General features: G+C 43.4%; 1 protein-coding gene across 1 annotated transcript in view; it reads right to left on the bottom strand.

The window, feature by feature from the left end:
* PTK7 (protein tyrosine kinase 7 (inactive)) overlaps positions 1-15,614 on the bottom strand; it is a 373,613-nt gene that overhangs the window by 300,435 nt on the left and 57,564 nt on the right. Inside the window, 1 exon segment of the mRNA XM_033937683.1 lies at positions 11,313-11,466. Coding sequence (XP_033793574.1) covers positions 11,313-11,466 — 154 coding nt within the window.

The following is a 15,614-nucleotide window of genomic DNA, read 5'->3' on the forward strand; positions in this document are numbered from 1 at the left end:
ATCAAAAAGGCTTCTGGTACAAAGGAGGATGGGGTAATACACGGAAGGATAGGAAACTATATTGTACTAATGGACTACATAGTACTACAGCAGGAAAAAGAATCCTTGCTGAGAAGTTTAAAAAATATGTTTCTAGGCATTTAAACTAGAAGGTGGAGTGATGTATGTATGAAGGACAATTACAGAGACCACCCCCAGCAAAATACAAGATGCGATGGTAGTAAAGATTGTAACATAAACAATATCAGCAACTCACTTCTTAGTACTGTGAAAACAAAACAAAAAAACTAAACGAAAAAGGAGATTACCGCTGAAAAATAGCTGGCAAGCAATGACCAGAAATGCTCGTAGTCTAAGCAACAAAGTTCATGATCTGCAAGCCCTGATGTTATGAGGCAGATCTGGATATTGTCGCTATCACAGAGACATGGTTCAGTGAATCCTATGGATGGGATGCAAACATATTGGGATATAATCTTTTAAGGAAGGACAGAGATGATCAAAAAAGTGGAGGAGTAGCTCTCTATGTAAAGATCGATATCCAAGCGACCAAAATGCAAAGGACCTGGGGAAAGGAAGAAGAGATATGAATCGCTCTGAAAAGAGAAGATGGAAAGTCTATCTTTGTGGGTGTAGTCGCAGCAAATTGATAAGGATCTGATTGTGGATATCCAAAAGTTTGGAAGGAAAGAGGAGGTGCTGCTGTTGGGAGATTTCAACCTGCCGGATGCAGACTGGAATGTTCCGTATGCAGAATCGGAAAGAAGTAGGGAGATTGAGGATGCCTTTCAAGAAGCTCTGCTCAGACAAATGATGATGGAACCCACGAGGAAAAAAGCAATATTGGATATGGTCCTCACAAATGGAGAGAGTATCTCTAATGTTTGAGTGGGTGCTCACCTGGGTAGTAGTGATCATCAAACGGTTTGGTTTGATATAACGGCTAAAGTTGAGAGCGGCCGTACGATACTTAAAGTCCTAGATTTCAAACGTACGGACTTTAATGCAATGGGAAAGTACCTGAAGAAAGAGCTGTTAGGATGGGAGGACAAAAGAAAAGTGGAAAAACAGTGGTCTAAGCAGAAAGGAGCTATAAAAATGGCTACAGACCTTTATGTGAAGAAAATAGAGAAAAACAAGAGAAAAAGGAAACCAATATGGTTTTCCAAACGAGTAGTGGAGAAAATAAAGGCAAAAGAGCTGGCATTCGTGAAATATAAAAAAAACCAAGAAGAGGAAGGCAAAAAGGACTACAGGGTGAAACTGAAAAAATCCAAGAGAGAGATACGTTTGCCGAAAGCGCAGGCAGAAGAACAAATGGCTAAAAATGTAAAAAAGGGAGACAAAAATTTTTTCAAATATATTAGTGAAAGGAGGAAGATGAAAAATGGAATTATTAAACTAAAAGATGCTGGGAACCAATATGTGGAGAATGAGGAGGAAAAAGCAAACATGCTAAACAAATACTTCTGTTCTGTGTTCACAGAAGAGAATCCTGGAGAAGGACCGAGACTGTCTGACAAAGTAATGCGAGAAAATGGAGTAGATTCTGCGCTGTTCACGGAGGAAAGTGTTTATGAACAACTTGAAAAACCGGGTAGGCTTGCACAGTCTGTGTCTGTATATGGCCGTTTGGGGGAGGATGGGCTGGAGAGGGCTTCAATGGTTGGGAGGGTTTAGATGGGCTGGAGTAGGTTTTAATGAAGATTTTGGCAGTTGGAACCCAAGCACAGTACCGGGTAGAGATTTGGATTCTTGCCAAGAAATAGCTACAAGAAAAAATTTAAAAAATTTAAATTGAATCAGGTTTGGCAGACTGGATGGACCATTCAGGTCTTTGTCTGCCGTCAACTACTATGTTACTATGAAGGTGGACAAAACGATGGGACCGGGCAGGATCCATCCCAGAATACTGAGGGAGCTAAGAGAGGTTCTGGTGGGTCCTATTAAAGAATTGTTCAACAAATCTCTGGAGAAGGGAGTGGTTCCTGGGGATTTGAAGAGAGCGGATGTGGTCCCTATTCACAAAAGTGGTCACAGACATGAAGCGGGAAACTACAGGCCAGTAAGCCTCACTTCGATTGTTGGAAAAATAATGGAAGTGTTGCTGAAAGAAAGAATAGTGAACTTCCTTGAATCTAATGGGTTACAGGATCCGAGGCAACATGGCTTTACAAAAGGTAAATCATGCCAAACGAACCTGATTGAATTTTTTGATTGGGTGACCAGAGAGCTGGATCGAGGATATATGCTAGATGTAGTTTATTTAGATTTCAGCAAAGCCTTTGATACAGTTCCTCACAGGAGGCTCTTGAACAAACTTGAACGGCTGAAGTTAGGAGGACCCAAAGTGGTGAACTGGATTAGAAAGTGGTTGTCAGACGGACGCCAGAGGTGGCAGTTAATGGAAGTCGCTCGGAGGAAGGAAAAGTGAGTAATGGAGTCCCTCAGGATTTGGTGCTAGGGCCGATCCTGTTCAATATGCTTGTGAGTGACATTGCTGAAGGGTTAGAAGGAAAAGTTTGACTTTTTGCGGGCCATACCAAGATTTGTAACAGAGTAGACACCGAAGAGGGAGTGGAAAACATGAAAAAGGATCTGCAAAAGTTAGAGGAATGGTCTAATATCTGGCAAAATTCAATGCAAAGAAATGCAGAGTAATGCATTTGGGGATTAATAATCGGAAGGAACCGTATATGCTGGGAGGTGAGAGGCTGATATGCACGGACAGGGAGAGGGACATTGGGGTGATAGTGTCTGAAGATCTAAAGGTGAAAAAAATAGTATGACAAGGCGGTAGCTGCTGCCGGAAGGATGCTGGGCTGTATAAAGAGAGGCGTAGCCAGTAGAAGATAGAACATGTTTTTGTTTTTAATTTATTTATCATTTCAAATAATTACATACACAATTGTATAGGAAATACCGAATACATCTTTAAACATAGTCCACCTGTGGAGGGAGAAAAAGCATTAAGACCACCTTGTGGGAATCAAGGATTTAACTAAATATAATAAAGAGGAAATATTACTCGAACATACATCATTCCTAACATTCCATGATCACATTATACTGTTTTGCTCTGGACCACGGTAGGAACCCCTTTACCTTCAAAAAAAAAACAAAAAACAAACCCCAACCCAATTGGGCAGGTTCCCTTGATAGGAAACAAAACAAAGTTCATAGAAGCATGGGATGAACACACAGGATCTAGAATCAGAAAATAATAGTAAATATTGAAGAACTAAGGCCAGTACTGGGCAGACTTGCATGGTCTGTGTCTGTACATGGCCATTTGGTTGAGGATGGGCTGGGAAGGGCTTCAATGGCTGGGAGGATATGGATGGGCTGGAGTGAGCTTTGACAGAGACTTTAGCAGTTGGAGCCCAAGCACAGTAATGGATTCTTGCCCAGAAATAGCTAAGAATCATTTTTTTTGTTTAAATTGAATCAGGTTGGGCAGACTGGATGGACCATTCGGGTCTTTATCTGCCATCATCTACTCTGTTACTAAGTTATGTTACTATGAAACAGCTCCCAGGGAGATCCTCTGCTTCAAATAGCTGGAAAGCTGGACTCTGAGTCTTGACTGCCTCACTGATTGGACCTCTGCCACCCTTGGAAACGCTGTGCACACACCTGGCGGAGGAATGCAGTCTGGCTCCGGATCCCGGGCACACCTCCACAGAACCACACACAAACCTGAGGTGAGCAAGCTCCCAAGGGAACGGTCCCTGAGCCCTGATTTGATATGCAGACTGTCCAGGGGATTTACTGACAAGCAGGGAACCCTCCAGAAACAGACTATTCCAAAAGTCTGCGAACCCCCAAATCAAAGCTGTCCCCACAGGGAACCTCCGCAGCACAAGAGTGAAAACTGCGAACATAAAGACTAAAATTACACAAAGTAAAACACGAGTAGAAAAGACAAGTTCCTATAGCCTGGCTTGTCAGAAGAAAAACTGATTTTCACAGGGACAGTGATCAGGTAAGAGGGGGTGGGGTTTAAGTCTCGGAAGTTTGATGCTTCCTACAAAGTCCTGGCGGGTAGAAGGAAATAACCCACTGGTCCTGGAATAAAAGTGGGATTGTACAAGAAAGTCTCATTAATGGGAGCAGTAGTGTAGGGTCATGAAATAGTTAACTGTTGTTTAAAATATTGCTCTGGCCTACATAGCTGAAAACAGTGTATAATCTATTGACTGCATCTGCCTAAAATGTATGTCCCTACCTTACCACATTGTAAGCTGAATAGATAAGAGTTTGAGCCATGATGTACCCTGCCCTTCTGTACATTTAACTGTAAGAGTTAGATAGGTGTCCTGCTAGTGACCTGCTAGTGTGAGCTTAGAACCAATGAGTGTTAAGAAAAGTAACACGTGAAAAGCTTTTTCTAGAATTCAGTTGTATAGCCAGAAAAATGAATAAATATCTCTGTAACTTCCTGGTTTCGGCACTTCTGAGCCAGCTTGGAGCTCAGGGGTCCAGCATGCATGCTGTGAATAAAACTTGTACTTTCTTCACGCCTCTGACTTTGTGTGTCCAAGTGACCTTTCATTTGGCTTCCGAACAGGGACTTGAAGGTCTCTTGACCACTGGTTACTCGATTGGTCACTTGTTTCTGGTCCTATGGCTGATATGTCTGCTTAGCCGGCTGCCTTCCTTTTGGGGGGGTTGGCAGACCTCAGGACGTTGGACCGCTTCAACTGACTTATCTAGTCTCAGTTTAAAGTACAAGAATCTGTATCTGTATCTGTACCTGGAGTGGCCACTATCTGGTAAGTGGGGATTGATCATCCCTATCCTGTCTCTCGTCTCCTGCCTAGTAAGCCACGTGATCTGTCGCTGAAAAGTTGTGGGAAAGGGATTCTAGGAACTGTTATTTTCTGGTTGAGTAACTGAACTGAAATCTGTTGTGTTTTGTGTTTGAGAGTGTCTGAGATGTCCTTGAGGACGAAGCGAGTGTGGACCTGTTAGTACTGCGTTTCCCTAGTCCGGAGACGGGCGGGGCCAGGAATTCAGGGAAGTGTTTTTGTCCTCCATTGCACAATGGGGGGATATCTGTCTACCTGTGGGGATCCCTTGATATGTTAGCTAATTTTAAAAAAGGAATTTGTCTTTGATTATACTTAACAAATCAACCCTTATTTGTCTGTGCCAGTTAGAATGGCCGATATTTGGTGTGGGCTGGCTCCCTCTGGCTCCCTGGAAGAGGACATAACTCGTCAGGTTTTTATGCATTCGTTTGCTGTCAGTTCCTCTTCCAGTCAGCCAATTTTTGCATTCCAATGGGAAAACCCTTCCACTGGACAAACCTCCTAAGTAACCTGGACCCGTCTACCCCAGGGCTTTAAAATTAGCCCCTCTCTATTCAGCACTGCCCTTGCTTCAGACCTTGCCAAATTCTTCCCTTCATCTGATTCCCAAGTCCTGCAGTATCCCGGGTTCTTTATGACTTCTGTCTGTTCAAATGTATCAGTGAAGTTTAAACTGTCAGTTGTTCACAGCATGAGAGGAGAGTACTTTTCCTTTTGTGCTGATAAGGGCCATGAAGTGTGTAGCACTTCCAATGTGGTTTCTCCTGAAACAGATAAGTGGTTTTGCATTTGAAGTTTTTGGCTATGTTATAAAATGTATATGCATATTCAGAAATGCATATAAACGAAAAATATGATTTCTGGAACTTATATTCCATGCTAAAAAGAAGTTCTTTGTCCAAATTTAGTAGTTATTTGTCTAAATTTAAAAGTTCTGAAAAGGACTACATCTGTAATTTGATCTCTTTGATCTTTAAGCAACTCTCTCTCCTTTGTGAAATTCTGTAGGAAGGGGGAGTAAGTCTCTACTGAGACCCATGTTGATTGTAAAAAAAAATAAAAATGAACAATGTTTAAACTTGCGAGTACAGTAAAACTTTGGTTTGGGAGCATAATTTGTTCCAGAAGTATGCTTGTATTCCAGGGCACTAGTGTACAAAAATATACATACTTGTATTGCAAGCCCTTGCTCGTTTGGAACAGTCACTGCATTCCTGCAGTGTCATATAGAGAGGAACCATTGGCTCAGTTGTGAAAATGTGATGCTTCTATACTGTATGTACGTGTATTGCAAGACGTTGCTGGTATAGCAAGTTAAAATTTAATCATTGCTTGTCTTATAGAACACTTGCAAACCAAGTTATTTGCAATCCAAAGTTTTACTGTATATTCCAATCTTTGTTTTGTATTTCTGTATATAAAAATGTAAGTTTAGGTATAACAATGTAATTTTTAGGAATGCTTTTGTATTGAAGTAAATATTTTTGCCAGTCAGCTGATAGTGAAGGGACTGCTGCTTTAGAGAGCGCTTGTGTCAGACTACCCTGCTTAGTGGGTGGATCCAGAACTGCATTTAGCTTAATTTTATAAGTCAGCTCTTTGGGGTAGGAACCTGATATAGAATAGGGATTGAGAACAATTCTTATGTGTTAGTACACATCTTAAGTTCAATTATTTTGTACCTTCTCTAATCTTTTGTAAACCACATAGCTCTTCACGGTATTGCGGTATATAAACTGTTATTATTATTATTTATCTGAGTCTTTCAGATAGTGGGTCTGCCTTTTAAATTTTCCTGTGGCCATATTTACATTGATTTCAAGTATGCCTTCCTCGTGTCACCTACCTTGGCTTTCAAATCTCCAAGGGTACCAGGTCCCTTCCTACACCGAGGTCCAGGCTGTCTGTAGTCTCCCTGTCCCTGATAACTGCAAGGCTCTGAGCACCTTTCTCAGTATTGCAGGATACTGTCCCATCTGGATCCCTGATTTCTCTACTATTGCTCGTCCTCTGTATGATTCCACCAAAGGCGCTGACTCAGCCCCTTTTGTCTGGACCCAACTTCAGGAGCGGTCTTTTCGCTGCCTCCAAAAACTTCTGACTCAGGCCCCTGCCTTCTGGCCCTTCTGCCCAAGAAGCTGAGCTTTATGCCCTCACTTTTGCCCTGCGCCACTCTGCCTCTCAGTCTTGCAATATATATATACTGACTCCAAATATGCTTTCCTTAACTTGCATTCCCATAGGGCCATCTGGAAACATCGAGGTTTCATTATAGCCTTCGGCCGCCTGATCCATCATGCTCCCCTCATTCTTGACCTTCTTGAGGCCGTACAACTACCCTCACGTGTTTCTGTTATGCACTGCCATGCTTACAGACGCGTGATGGACCTTGTCTCTCGTGGCAATGCCCTTGCTGACCGCACAGCCCGAGCTGCCAGTCTCTGCCCCCTCTTTCGGCTCCTCTGTATACAATCATTCCTTTTCTGGATTCCCTTACACCCCAGTACGCTTCTCAGGAACAGACTTGGGCATGCATTATTTTGGCCAGTCTGTCCTGAAAGGGGGGTGGATACAAAATGTGCCAATTCAAGTGCCAATCCAGACCCACACACTGATACTTCAAACGCAAGCACAACACCCTCATAGTTATTCCTCAACACCTGGCCCTCACGATTGTCAAAAGATGCCATGATCTGGCACACTCTGGAGAACCCGCTATGAAAATTGACTCTCAAGAGACATTTCTTTATCAATCACCTTGATCAGCTAGTCCGGAATATGGTCCGACAGTGTGTTGTCGGTTCTAGAATAAAATTCCCAATCAGATGACTGCCACCTCTTGGATACCAACCTATTGGAACATATCCGATGCAGGTTCTGTCTGTAGATTTTACCCACATGCCCATTTCCCGTTCCCTCAGTCACTTCCTAGTCTTCACAGACACCCTGACTAGATGGGTCAAAGCCTTCCTTACTTGCACTGAACGCGCCAGAGACGTAACCAAACACCTCCTGAATAATTCCGTGCCTTGATCTCCTTGTTTTTATAGGCAGTGACAATGGCCCTGCTTTCATTGCCGATGTTGTCCAACAAATTGCTCAGGCCCTCCAAATTGAATAGAAATTATATGCTGCTTACCATCCTGAGAGCTCTGGTCAGGTCGAAAGAATAAACAGAACTCTTAAGACCCTTCTCACAAAATGAATTGAAGAAACTAATCTGTCCTGGCCTGTCCTGCTGCCTTCTGTTCTTTTTCAGATTAGATGCATCCCATCTAAGCCCCATTTGAGCTCATGTCCGGCCGGCCATCACCCATTGTGAACCCAGATCCTGGTTCCTTTGCTACTCTGGGATCAGATATCCTCCAGAGTCAGGTCCAGTCTTTAGCTAAAGCCCTTTAAGAGCTCCACAAATGGGTCCTGGAAAGGGCCCCACTATCGATAGCTACACAAGTCCATGGGTATGTCCCTGTAAATACAGTATGGCTAAAACTTGGAAGTCAGACCCCCTGAAACTTAGGTGGATAGGTCCTTTTACTGTAATAATTTCTTCTCTTACAGTTGTCAAGGTGTCCGGACATGAAACTTGGTTCCACTACAACACGGATCTTAAGCTGAAGCTTTCTAAGACCTCAAAAGTTCTGAATATTTACCACTGTACTTAGCAGGTGTTCTGAAAATAATTCTTTATAAGTGTTTGAGTTTAATTGACTGCCTGTGGTTCACACTGCCTTTAGCAAGTGTCTTGAGTATAACTGTTTGAAGTTTTCTAAGTTGTGCCTGAAAGAAAAATGAGCTTCCTATGTTAGTATATATAGATATGATATTTGTGTTGCCCTCACTTATGTTTCTTTCTTCTGTATTTTGTACTTAACAAGTGCAGCCCCTTTGCCTGATGTTTGTTTGCATGAAGGAGTTAAGTACAGAAAGTGTCAAACATTTGAGGGTATTTTCTGTTTCCAACCTACTGGTGATGAAGTTTAAAAGTGGGCGGAAATCTGCATTGATGATGTTGAGGGTCCACTTATCAACTAGACTCTTATTGTAGACCCCACTCGCCCGGTGTCTTTGTATTGTGATACATGTGTGCTATTTGATGTTTCTCAAGGTCATGGTACTACCCCTAATTCAGTTTTGTGTGGCTCCCTAGATTGACAGCGTTATTATACCAAATGTGTTAAGTATATAGGTCTGTATAACCTGATGCCTTTAAGAACTGCCCCTATGAGGAAACCTTCACTAATGGTGGAGCCTGTCCTTTATGAGAAAGAATACCCCGTCTGCCTCCCTTACTATAGGTCCTAGCTCCAGCCCCTTGTGTACTACAGGCTACTGTAATCCCATGGTTTTCACTATCACTGACCCATATAACTGGAATGCCAATGTCCAAGTCCAGAAGGCCAGAGACTGCATGGCATTGTATATTGATGGTAAAAGGTGAGACCCAGGTACTGATATATATGTCCGAATTGTATCCCACTCATGTGCTCCTGTCTATCACTCTGTGGTGTTTCCCCAGTTTTATGAAATTATGAAAGTAGATACTAATATCCTGTAATCACTAGAAATCTGTTTATATAGTTTGCTGAAACTATAGGTCAGACTCTTAATGTTAGCAATTATTTTGTATGAGGAGGGACTGGTATGGGAGAACAGTGGCTATGGGAGGCAATGCAGCTGGACATGTTAAACCTGACTTCACAGACCCTCACTTTTACGTCAGGTCCACGACCTTCACGATGGGCCTTGTGAACCTCCATTGTTGCTTCCCACTGTCTTCAGCCCTTCAGACACTGCTTAATGGAACTTCCTATGAATTATGGTCAGCTCCTGATAGTTGATATTGGCTCTGTGATCCGTTTGCCTACTCTTGGTTGCCTGCTTAATGGACTGGTACATGTGTGCTTTGCATGATCCGTCCCAGCTTCTTCCTGTTACCGCTGGCCGATGGTGAACACCTGGGAGCCCCTGTATTCAACACCAGAGGTCGCCAAAAGCGGTCTACTTCCACCAATTCCCTTAAAATAGGTGAATGGGGTGATGACTGGCCTGCAGAACGGATCATTGCTGCTTATGGACCTGCCACATGGACCGAGGATGACACCTGGGCTATCGGACCCCAATCTATATGCTGAATTGCATTATTTGTCTATAAGCTGTACTTGAACTGATAACCAATGAGACCTCCCGAGCTTTGAGTACCATTGGCAGAGCGAATGCTAAAATGCGCACTGCTATTTATCAGAATCGTCTAGCTTTGGACTATTTACTAGCTGCTGTGCCTGTGATAAATTCAACCTCTCCAACTGCTGCCTTGAACTTGAGTAAAGTGATTGAGAACGATGTGGATCGTATCACCAAACTGGCTCATGTTCCTGACCAGACCTGGCGTGACCTTACTGCAGACTGGATCTCTGGTACCTTCAGCTCCTGGTTGCCCTCTGGTTCAGCATTGAAGATCATCTTGCTGGTTGCTGCCCTGTCTTCTCTGCTCCTTTGCTGCCTGCCCTGTATGGTCCCCATAGCCATAAAGCTGCTCCACTGAACTATGGACTCTGTTGTCAAACGTTCCACTGCTGCATTGGCCCTCTCCCAGTATCGTCCCTTACCCACTGGGGACCCCGACTTTCCTGACCCCTAACTTTATTTTGTCAGGCTTGGCTCCTTAGGTACGCCAGCCTGAAAGGGGGGAATGTAGGGTCATGAAATAGTTAACTGTTGTTTAAAATATTGCTCTGGCCTACATAGCTGAAAACAGTGTATAATCTATTGACTGCATCTGCCTAAAATGTATGTCCCTACCTTACCACATTGTAAGCTGAATAGATAAGAGTTTGAGCCATGATGTACCCTGCCCTTCTGTACATTTAACTGTAAGAGTTAGATAGGTGTCCTGCTAGTGACCTGCTAGTGTGAGCTTAGAACCAATGAGTGTTAAGAAAAGTAACACGTGAAAAGCTTTTTCTAGAATTCAGTTGTATAGCCAGAAAAATGAATAAATATCTCTGTAACTTCCTGGTTTCGGCACTTGAGCCAGCTTGGAGCTCAGGGGTCCAGCATGCATGCTGTGAATAAAACTTGTACTTTCTTCACGCCTCTGACTTTGTGTGTCCAAGTGACCTTTCAGTAGTACAGGAGAAAATGGAGCAAAATAAGAACCATACTTCCTGAATTTTTAAAACCCATATAGCATTTTGCTGGTGTATCCTGTCACCAACTCTTCCCTACAATGATTACCCATGAGTCTTCAACCCACAAGGAAGCTCAGAAGAGACCTCCTTCCCCACCTCCAAGGCTGACATTTCCTTTCCCTTGGCATTCCACCCATGTTGGGGAGGCTGCAATTAGGATTGAAGACATCTTGTAAAGTTTATCAATGGATTCATCCTTGCTGGGATACTATGCGCCACCACAGACCACAGTTTTAACACAGGGCTAAGGGAGAAACCTAAAATCAGTCAGCTTCAGAAGCCTGAACCTACTCAGAGAGGTACGTACTGGGTCTCATTGCTGATGGAGGAGTTCTCCCCCTCAAAGTACCACACTTGTAAAGGCGGCGGCATGGCTGTGAACTGACAGTGAAAGATGGCTTCCTCATTCTTATTCACAATCTGACTCTGTGGGATAGTCAAAGGGCGTGGGAAACTTTCATCTAAACAGAAGGAAAAGAGTCATTCAGAATAAACAAAAACAAACTAGGAGCACCAAGACATGTCACAATTGTGATTTTCAGTTCTCAGTACACAGAGCACAGTTGCTTACTGTAACAGGTGTTATCCAGGGACAGCAGGCAGATATTCTCATTAATGGGTGACGTCACCAATGGAGCCACGGTACAGACACTTGAAAAGTGAATTGCAATTTTATGTTTAGAAAGTTCACGATTAACCTGTACCGCGCATGCGCGAGTGCCTTCCCGCCCGACGTAGGTGCACGGTCCCTCAGTTAAGATAAGCCAGCTAAGAAACCAACCCGATTTTTGAGAGTGCGCTTCTGAAGGGACGAGCAGCGGGAGCAGGAGTTGGCACAGTGCTCAGGTCCCAGACACTGCAAGCACCAGCGGTGAGGGTCGGTTACAGAAATGACCCAAGCACAGTGACCGAACTTTTTGAAACCTGTCGGCGGGCGGGACATGGACGAGAAGACAGCCGTTGACAAATCAAACTCTATAGCGAAAAGAGTCCATAAGGCCCCGCTAGGCCAAAGCCCGCAATGGCAAAGGAAAAAGGAAAAAAAAAAAAAATTATTTTTTTTAATTACAGAAAATAAAATAAAAAAACGAAAGAACTGTGACAAAAAAGTCACAATCCGCGAGAGCGGGAAGGCAAGAGAGAGAAAAAATTCAACAGGTGTTGAAAAATGTGTCTTTATAGCTCCGCGGAAACTAGAAAACTGAGGGCCTGCGCGCCTACTTTCTAAACTTAAAGTTGCGATTCACTTTTCAAGTGTCCATACCGGGGCTCCTTCGGTGAAGTCACCCATTAGTGAGAATATACTGCCTGCTTGTCCTGGAATAAAGATGGATACAACAGAAACAGCAGGGAAAGTCAGAGGCAGCAATGGTAAATAACACAGTTACTTACCGTAACAGGTGCTATCCAAGGACATAAAGGCAGATATTTTCACATGTGGGTGATGTCATCCATGGAGCCCGATACAGACAGTAAAAAGTGTAGTGTCACTTTAAGCTTCAAAGAAGCTAAGCGATTATCCACACTGCGCATGTGCCTTCCCACCTGACGTCGGCTTGCAGTACCTCAGAGAGGTGGGAGGGTATCTGCCTGCTGTTCCCAGATAACACATCTTACAGTAAGTAACTGTGCTTTATCCCAAGACAAGCAGGCAGCATATTCTCACATGTGGGACTCCCTAGCTTAATTGAAAACAGGATGGAAGGAGAGTTGATCTTTAAGAAGCAAATCCATTTTGAAATACTGTTTGGCTGAATCTACCATCTTGCCTGGAAAATATTTCCAGACAATAATGATATGTGAAGGTATGAATTGCATATATCAACAATGGGAGCAGATCTGAGAAAAGCTACTGAGGTGTTACATGTCCCTCTAGCAGCAACCTAGGCTTAGCATAGAAATGCAGGCCACCAACTAAGCTGAAATAGTATGTTTGGTGACAGGAATTTCCAGTCTGTTAAGATCAAAAGAAATAAATAGTTGAGGAGAGGTCTTGTGTGATTTTGTGCGTTGTAAATAGTATGCCAAGGCACGTTTACAGTCTAGAGTATGAAGAGCTGTTTCTCCAGGATGAGAATGAGGTTTCGGGAAAAACACAGGAAGTACAATAGTTTGATAAAGATGAACTTCTGTGACCACTTTTGGAAGGAATTTCGGATGAGTCAAAAGGACAACTTTATCATGGTGAAAAACCATATATGGAGGGTCAGAAACTTGAAGTTCACTAACTCATCGAGTTGAGGTAATACATATCAGGAAGACTACTTTCCAAGTAAGGCACTTGAGAGTAGCAGATGTAAGAGGTTCAAATGGAGATTTCATGAGACTGATGAGAACTATATTCAAGTCCCAAATAACCAGAGGCAGTTTGAGAGGAGATTTTTAATTTAATAGTCCTTTCATGAATCTGGAAATGAGAGGTTACATAGTTAGAGGTTTATTATCAAGGAGAGCATGAAAAGTGTTGATAGCACTGAGATGAACTCTGACCAAAGAGGTTTTAAAGCCAGAGTCTGAGAGAGATAAAATATAGTCTAGCACTGCAGACACCAGGGAAGTTACAGGATCCAGATGATAAAGAGTACACCATGAAGCAAAACAAGTCCATTTCAGATGATAACACTGCTGATTAGAGGCCACTAAGATTGCATGAAATGGAGTCGGTAAATTATTGTTTTCTACACTGAAGTTGAAAGGAACCAAGTTGTGAGATGTAACAATTGAGATTGGGATGTAGAAGGGAGCCCTGGCTCTGACTTAGTAGAAACGGGAAGATCTGTAGTGGAATGGGATCCTTGATCGATAGTTGAAATAGAAGGAAAAAACAAGGTTGTCTGGGCCACTATGGAGCTATGAGAATCATAGTGGCTGGTTCCCTCTTGAGTTTGAACAATACCTTGAGAATCATAAGAATTGGTGGAAAAGCGTAAAAGAACTTGTGAGACCAATCCAGAAGAAATGAATTTGCTTCCAGACGATGTGGGGGAGAACTGTCTGGAGCAAAAGTGTAGTAACTTGAGATTGTTAGGAGACGCAAACAGATCTATTTGTGGAGTCCCCTAGAGGGGAAAAAATTTGGCGTAGGATTTTAGAACTGCAAGTCCACTTGTGTGGTTGAGGAAATCTGTTGAGCTTATCCGCTAAAACGTTTTGTTTGCCCTGAACATAGACGACTTTGAAAAAAATGTTTTGTGCAATTGCCCAGTTCCATATATGGAGAGCTTCCTGACAAAGGTGAAGAGACCCGCTGCCTCCCTGTTTGTTGATTTAGTAAATAGATACTTGATTGTCTGTTCTGACAAGTAAGACTTGACTGCGAAGATGATCCCAGAAAGTTTTGAGAGAACTGCGGATAGCTCAGAGTTCCAGAAGGTTGATGTGAAGGGAACATTCCCAAAGGGACTAGGCCTCTTGAGTCCAGAGACCATCGAGATGAGCTCCCCATGCTTACATGGAGGCATCCGTTGTCAGCATTTGTTGATGTGGAGGTACATGGAAGAGTAACCCCCTGGATAGATGTGTTGGCTGTAACCACCTTTGCAGGGAGTGATGGAGAGCTTAGGAGACCTTGATTCGATGAGAAAGTGGATCCGTTGCTTGAGACCATTGGGATGCTAGAGTCCATTGAGCAGGTCTGAGATGCAGACGAGCAAAAGGCACCATGCGAACTGTACATGCCGTGTGACCTAGAAGGCATATCATCTGTCTTGCTGAAATCTTCTGAAGAGTGGACACCTGAGCGCATAGTTGAAATAGTGTTGTTTGTCTCTGTTGAGGTAGGAACGCCCGCAGATTAGGTGTGTCAAGTACTTCTAGTACCTGAGCAGGATGAAGATGTGACTTTGGATAATTGATTTTGAATCCAAGATGCTCTAGAAGGGCAACCGTAGCCTTTAGAGTCACTTGGACTCTTTGTGATGAAGAATCCTTGATAAGCTAATCGTCCAGGTAAGGAAACACTTGAAAACCATAAGAATGGAGAACTGCTGCTACTGCCATGAGGCACTTGGTGAATACTCTTGGGAGAGGAGACCAAGCCGAATGGTAGCACTTTGTATTGAAGATGAAGTTGACCCAAGTGAAATCAAAGAAACTTTCTGTGAGCAGGGTGTATGGGATTGTGCATGTAGGCCTAGAGAGCTTAGTCACTCGTCCCTGTCGAGTAGAGGATATAAGGTTGCTAGAAATAACATGTGAAACTTCTCTCTGACCAAATATTTGTTGAGAGCTCGGAGGTCTACCGTCTTCTTCGGGATAAGGAAATATCTGGGGGAAAACCCCTGATTTCTTTGTTATGGGGGTACTGGTTCTATTGTGTTGAGTGTCAGAAGGGCCTTTATTTCTTGAAAAAGGGGGATCTGCTGGAAATTTAGAGGACTCTCTTGGAGGGTCGTCTGGAGAGTTGCTTAGAACACTGTTCTTCAACCGCCGGTCCGTGGACCGGTGCCGGTCTGCAGGAAATTTCTGCCGGTCCGCACAGGGCCGGCAAAATTGATGAAGTTCAATTTCCTGCTGGTCCGCGCAGGGCCGGCAAGATCGACAAGATATATTTAGTTTGTCCGCTGGGCAGGAGAGATCATGGGGAGCCTCCGACAGTGGCTTTCTCCCC

The sequence above is a fragment of the Geotrypetes seraphini genome, chromosome 3 (genome assembly GCF_902459505.1).
Source record: "Geotrypetes seraphini chromosome 3, aGeoSer1.1, whole genome shotgun sequence".
NCBI classification, from domain to species: domain Eukaryota; kingdom Metazoa; phylum Chordata; class Amphibia; order Gymnophiona; family Dermophiidae; genus Geotrypetes; species Geotrypetes seraphini.